We start from the raw sequence: 7,272 nt of genomic DNA, 5'->3' as shown, positions 1-7,272 counted from the left end.
TTGAGAGCCCAGCTTGCATCTTGACTTTCAGCAGTGATACGCATCACAACTCCACTTGAAATCAATAGGAACTGCCGGTGCTCCATCTCTTAAGATCAGCACCTCAAGTTTGGGCCCTAGGAAACTGAGGTACCAAAAATCACTGGCTACTTGTGACAATGTTGGCCATGGACTTCATTAAGGGTGAAATCAACTAGAAATCATTCTAACTGCCTGAATAAGGAAAAGGGATTCTATCCACGCTCTTCTTCATAGAATCGTATGTTTTTAAAGTCAGAGGGAACTATTGTGACCATCTAGTCTGAGTATTTTTGTAATTATCCTGTAGAATTCTATAGCCGGGATATAATTCTTCATTTAATGGTATAGAATGACTATGAAACACTATAGAAAAGTTATCATTTGCTGGTAGAAAATGGAGTTTTTCCATAAGGGATAAGATGAAGGAATGGAAGCAAGACAATACTGAACAATGAAAGCGGAGTAAAGAAAAAATTTCAGTAGAAAAGGGCTTTTTACCTTCAGTCTAAATAGCAGGACATCCCAGTACCTGAGGATTTGTCACATGTCTCATATTAAGCAAGTCATTTATTTCCATGGCTGGATCTAACTAAATACTGCATTTTTCTTCAGTCAGTGGGAATAGTAGTTGAAGCTGGTTCCTTCCTCCTATATTCCAGTCAGAGCAATTCGCTGTCATTCAGTTGACCAAAAATGTCTCCCAAGTGGATCAGAGGAGCCAGTGGGGGGTCTCCTACCAAAGGCCAGGAGTGCCTGTCTTTTCTGATCTCCCAAGCTGCATCCAAACTCCAAGATTGAGCTTTCCGGTCATTGCGGAATTTCCAATCCCTTTCACGTACGTTCATTTCATCCCTTGCAGAATAAGCATCAAAAGTCTCCTGATGGACCATAAGGAGGTGCTCTGCATCTGTGCCGCAGCCCAGAAAGGTGGAGAGGAGGGAGCTAGCTCGTCAGATGCACCTGAGATACAGGCTAGGGTCACAGAAGTAGGTCTGTCACCCAGGCCAGGCCATCTGTCCAGCTAGAAGCACGTGGTGTTAACACTCAAGTTAAACTGTGTTCTGGTGCTGTGTTCAGCCCCAGAGGTGGCTGCATGCTTATGGAGCAAAGGATCAAGGAAGAGAGCATCAGAACTGAGCCCACCCCCTAGGAGCTGATGGCTGGGTGTCCAGCAGCAGGGAGCTCCCGACAAGAACTCTTGGTATCAAGTAGGGGAAGGCTGCATGTGTAATCCATTGGTCAGCATGTGCGGTGTCCCCCTCTGTGCCCAATCCACATAGGATACAAGTCGGGAGCAGCTCCCAGCAGCGGAAACTGATGCTTTTAGTTCGGGAGGTTCCTGGTGTCGGCCGAGATGTGGGGGTGAGTCACACATGTTGTATTGGCGTCACTGATAGCAATGGGGCAGCCTGATCTTGCCCTCTCTGATGTGGGCTAATGGGAGCAGGAAGGGCCCCTCCCCTTTGAAATCAGCCCATGAGTACCTAAATATGGATCTGAGCCTCCCTTCCGCCCCGCAGCTTTGAAAATGTTCACAGACTCTCCTTAGAATTGTTCCATCCTCCCCAACCCCGACTTCCCCTCTGCTTTTCACCCTCCATCTCTCTGCCTGGTTTTTCTCTCTGTCTCTTCGTTCACGTGCTTGGTTGTGTGTCCCCCCCGCCCCCTTCCCTGGGGATTCCCGCACCGTCCCATTCTTTCCCCGGTCTCTCCCGGCCGCAGAATCTGACTCAGGCTCTCAAACCCAGGGGGGGTTGGCTGTTGGGCAAAACAATCCCGCCTATCCCCAGAAGAAACCAGTATTTCCAGGGAGCAGGAAGTGCGGCATGTGGGAAAGCTGAGTTCTCCAGAATGTGGGCTAGGGAGAGAGAAATGGATGTGTGATAGCTTGCACCTGGCAGCTCCTGAGAGCTCGTAAACACTTTTCAGGATGGATTCCCGGCACAGAGGCCTGGGCAGATCTGAGCACAGACATTCAGCTACAAAGAGTGAGAGCACTTAGATCAGAAGACCTGGGTTAGGGAGTGATGCGGGCGGGGGCGGAGAGGAAAGGAGACCGCAGACAATTCTGGGAGCAAATATACACTGTGAGGGCTCTCTACACTCCAGAGCGAGATCGCCATATGGCACTTGACGTCAGCCTAACTCGGTAAGGGTCCACGCTAAAATGTCGCTCCCGCCGATGTCACTCGCCCACTACACCGACTTAATAACGCCACCTCCGCGAGAGGTGTGGTACTTAGGTCAACGTGGTTACGTCGACGCAGCGTCCGTGTAGACACGTGTTGCTTACATCAACCGTTGCTGCCTTTTAGAAACTGTCCCACAATGCCCCGCCCTGGCAGTTAAATCGGTGCGAGCGCTCCTGGTGACGACACACACCGCCAACACAAGGAGCGTAGTGTGGATGTGTAAAACCGATTCAATGATGGCGGTGGCTGTGCATTGACATAATTTAGGTCGACTTAATTTTGTAGCGTAGGCTTGCCCGGAAGTGGAGCTCAGGGTGGCTTCATGGCGGGACTCCTAGCTCCCTGAAATTCCAGATTAGAGAACTGGGCAGGTGACCCTCTAAGCCTGCTGTGGGCCTTTAACATACACGGAGGGGAGTGTGTGAACTCTCAATGAGTGTTGTGGGCCCATCCAGGTTGCCGAGTGATTGAGTTCTGTGTGGGCTGGCACCCATTGGGGTCCTGATTCTGCTTTCTGCTATCCGACTGACATGTGGAGTGACTCCACTTGAGTCAATGGTGTCACATCAGCGGGGATCTGGTGTCGGCGAGAGAAGGATCTGGGCCTTGCGAGGTCACCCAACAAATGTGGTTCTATCTTTCCACTCTCCTGGTGTAAGTACCTCAGTGGGTGGGGGGTAGGAAGAAGGGTATCGGCCTCATAGAGAGGCAGCATAGCCTAGTGGACAGAGCACAGGTCTGACAGACAGGAGTTCCTGAGTCCAGGCCTCTGCCTCAGCTATTTGGGAAAGTCACCTTGTCTCTCTGTGTCTCCCTTTCCCCATTGTACAGATGCGTATCATGCCGGTTCTTGAGTTGTTTACCCTGGTTCTGCAGGGTTAATTTAATTACCCTGGCCCAGCACCTGGGCAGATCCCACACCCACACGGATCCCCGTGGGGCGCAGGAGTGCACGTCCTTGAATCCAATGGTGGGAGTGGGGACCAGTGTCTGTTCAGGGCTTAGAAGATCAAAAGCCTTATCTAAGGGCTGAGCAGCAGTGTAGGTAGAATCCTGGCTCTCGGTCCTTTGATGGCTTCCATCCAGCAAGTCAAGGCAGGTGTCTTGGCCTTTCTTGTCTGCACTGAGGTATGAGGGAGCCCACCTCATTTCCTACAGGGATCTAGGGCTCTCTGGTGGCCGAGTCTCAGCAAAGCCCCTTCTTTTGCAGGCTTGGCGGGGGGAGGGGAGGCAGGTGCTCCGAGGTGTGTACACGGCGCTGAGCATATGGAGACGGCTGCCTCCTTCTCCCGAGCACCCCACCCCCTGTTTAGTGCTGCAGGGACTCAACAGTTCCAGAGTTACTAATATGCAAATCCTGGCGTTTTGCATGGGCTGCGTGCCAGGCTCTCAGAACATCAGCATGCTGCCAAGCAGGGGGGCGGGGGGCGTGGCCACAAGTGCACAGCATGCTCACCTGGCCCAGTGTGTCACCGGGCAATGCAGGTGTAGGTGCTTTGGAGCTGACTTGAGCCCGGCTTCAGAGGTGGGGGCAAACTGGCAGCCCCACAGGCCAGTGTGGGGCTGGCTGCAGGAGGCTGGGCGCACTGTGGATTCTGTCCCACCAGCAGGATGGTGAATCTGGAGTCTGTGCACACAGGTAAGAGGGAGGGAGGACGGTCTCTGGTGTAACCCAGCAGGCTGCAGAGGTTTTGGAGTCAAGTTGGGGGGGGGGGGGATCTGGGACACGATTCCATTGAATCAGGTCCCCTGCCATGTTGAGGCAGGTGGTGACACTGAGGATGGGCATGCCATGAGTTAGCAGCTCCTAGGGGATATAGGGGAGGGGGCCGTTGAAGGATGGTGGGGGGTCAGGTTTGGTTGCTGAGAGTTGAAGAGAGAAAAGGGGGCAGAGAAGACAGAAGGAATGAGGGGGACTGGGGAAGAGGGGGGCGTTTGGGTGGATGGGGCTGGGGGAAATTATGACAGGGGTCATTGAGGGGGAAGGGAACTAGCAGGGAATGTCAGGCAAAAGCCTGACTGGCTGAGGTGGGCGTGCTGGGGCTCACGTGCGTGTCTCCACTGCAGAGCTCCTCTCCAGAGAGGATGGCTGCTCTGAGGGGCTGTCTACTCTTGAAACGCTACAGCGGTGCTGCCCTCGCACCTCAGTGTGTAGACAGCCGCTACGGAGACAGGAGGGGTTCTTCCATTGCCATGGCTAACACTGTCTGTGCCGGGGGTTGGGTCACTCAGGAGCACGTGTTTTTCAGCCATAGCTGGCTCGGCTTAACTTCTCAGTTTAGACCTGGGAAATAACCCTCAAGCCGCACAGCGTGGCTGTTAGCAGCTGAGGCATTGTGCTCACCTGAGCTGCAGCCTGTCCCCCCACCGACAGGCCATCCAGCTCGCATTAGAAGCGCCGCTGTACTCGAGTTTAGGGGTTTTGTGTGTGGACAGGACTCGAGTTAGGGGCAAAGCTCAAGTTAACTCTACAGTGAAGACAAGCCCTGACAACCCCCCAGAGACCGGGCAGGACGTATGCATGTTGGAGTCCACGCAGGCATATGTCCGTGTCTACGTGTGTGCTGGCGTATATAATCTGGGGGTGCATTTCTTTGCTGGTGTGGAGAGCTGTGTGCATCGGGGCGTAGGCTAGTGTCTGCATGCGAGCGCAGGCATCTTTGGGTCAGTCCATTGTGCAGCTATCGGCATGGGGCACTTTGGTGTGTGTCTCTCTGTGGGTGTCAACACGGCCCCCCCATCACAGGAGATTGCCAAGCCAACTGTTGTGCACTGTGACACGGCTGTGAGAGTATCTGGGTTGGGGGTGTCGTCTTAAACGCAGGGGTTTATGAGAGCAGGAGAGAAACAGAGTTCAGTGAACCAGCTCAGCCCAGGGGGGACAGATTCTGTTGTGGTAGAAGTGGGAGCAGCTCCATCGAAGTCCATGCTGTTGTTCCCAGGCTGGATTGGGCCTGATATGTTTGATCGGGGCAGGCTTCTCCCCCTCCAAACCCTCTCATGCTCTTGGGGTCCGGCTGAGCACCCTGCCCAGTCATAGGGGCCAAATGTTTACAGGTGGCCATGGATTTTTGGGCTCCCAACTTGGGCCTGATTTTCAAAAGAGCTGAGCACTTAGCGTCTTCCCAGACTGGTGTCAGTGGGAGCAGACGTGCTCAGCAGCGCCTTGAAAATCAGGCCCAAGGTGTTTAACATGCACCCAAAAGGGAAGGCCCTCAAACATCAGTGGCCCATCTATTCTCTCTCTCTCACACACACACTCACACACACACACACACACACACACACACGCCTTCTCTGTGCTACGATTAGATACAATTTTTCTTTACATTGTGAACGTCCCACGTGCCCTGTGCCAGAACTGTAATGAAATGCTGCACGCGCCAGTCAGGATCCCCAGCCTTCAGAGTGTGGCAGGAGATCCCCCTGCTCATTTTTCTCATCGCAGCGAGCAGGGAGGATTTGGTTGCAGTCAGTAGAAGATGGATTCTTTATTGAGGTGGCTGGATGCAGACCTGACCCTGTGGTTCTCTCGGGCTGCCAGACGAACTAACTGAAGTCTGAGTGGCTTAGCGTTACCTCACAGTCCTGGGAGCGGAAGGGACTGCTGACTCCATCATATCACTCTCCGCTTTTGACTCAGGAATGCTGTGGTGTCATGGATGCTGCTGGTTGCTCAGACGGCCCCGCTTGATCAAAAGCCTTGATGGAGGAAGTTAAAAGCAAATTAAGGGTCTGCCCCAAAGCCCATTTAAGTCCCTAGAAAGCCTCCCATTCATTTCAGTGGACTTTGAACCAGTGTCTGACATTTCACCTACCAAGAACTCAGTTTGAGGTTCTTTGCTTCTCCAGAGCAATTGATGAAGATTCAGGGACCTGAAATAAAGCAGGGGCCTCTGTTGTCCTTATACACTGCACTGGTCCTTGAGCTATTCGAATGTTGCAATAAAAACACCCAAATCCAGACTCGTGTGTCGGCAAGTAAGTGAGCGAGGAACTGATTTTTTCCAAATAACAAGAGATTTGACATTCAGGCTAAATATACTGGGCCAGAGCCTCAGCTGGTGTAAATCAGCATAACTTATTGACTTCACTGATTTATACCTGCTGAGGATCTGACCCCCAATCTGTGGGTGAGCTAAAGATCTTTAAAAAGTATCATTTTGATTTTAAAAACAATCCCTAGCCAGTCTCATTTAAGCCAAATAGGTTTTAGTAGGACTTTTTTTTTTTTTTTTAAATCTATGATCTATAGAAATGTCTCGATGGCTTGTTAAATTCCAATGAAAACTGTTTGTTTTTGTCTGGGTGGAAATCTTCCCTGGAATGGTTTGCAGCACAAACTCTGCAGAAATGTAGGGCAGGAAAGACAGCTGGTGAAAGTGGCTATATACAGAAGTGAAACTCACTAATAGAGCTGGGCAAGAAACTGCTTTCCCACCTCTCAGCAATTTTTCCGATTTTGAAAAATTTGCCCATCCAGAATTAGGACAAAAAAGCTGAAATCTCAAAAATATCCCGATGTTGAGAAATGTTTTGGTTTCAGTTAACTGAAACGTGGATTTCAAAACACTTTGGTTTGATTTCAACCATTTAAAAAATAATGAAAACGATTAGCTTAAATTTCAAAATGCAAGGAACCATAAACCGGGCCTTTCTTCATTTAGAATGCTTGGACAACTTCAAAACTCTTTGCAAAAAAAAAAAAAAAAAAAAGTAATTGAAAAATTCATCAGACATGAGCCTTGCCACCAAAACATTTTGTCAGAAAATTCCCAACCAGCTCTACTGATGAGGCTAGTTTCATTGTCCAAACGGAGGTTTGGACCAAATTCCCTGCTGGCGTAACTGCCCTGAAATCAGTAGACTTCCAGCAACTGAGAAATGTCTTTACCATTTATGATAGGAAGTATGTTCGATGTTTTTAATTTTTTTTTTTTTTTTTTTTTTTTGTCATCCACAGCCAATGTTTTCTATTGGGGCGGGGGGCAGGATATGTACTAAAGGCAGCTTCTAAATCCATATATAGGCACCTCACTAAATAAGGTTGGGCCGATTC

At 50.6% G+C, this 7,272-nt stretch overlaps 1 protein-coding gene across 1 annotated transcript in view; it reads left to right on the top strand.

Annotated features, from left to right (window-relative positions):
- Positions 1–3,824: 3,824 nt before the first annotated feature.
- POU2F3 (POU class 2 homeobox 3) overlaps positions 3,825–7,272 on the top strand; it is a 59,020-nt gene continuing 55,572 nt past the window's right edge. The window contains exon 1 of the mRNA XM_065417187.1: positions 3,825–3,852. Coding sequence (XP_065273259.1) covers positions 3,825–3,852 — 28 coding nt within the window. The remainder of the gene's footprint in view (positions 3,853–7,272) is intronic.

Source organism: Emys orbicularis, chromosome 15 (assembly GCF_028017835.1).
Source record: "Emys orbicularis isolate rEmyOrb1 chromosome 15, rEmyOrb1.hap1, whole genome shotgun sequence".
Taxonomy (NCBI): Eukaryota; Metazoa; Chordata; order Testudines; family Emydidae; genus Emys; species Emys orbicularis.
The sequence above is the reverse complement of the archived record's forward strand: the minus strand, read 5'-3'. Positions and strand labels throughout refer to the sequence as shown.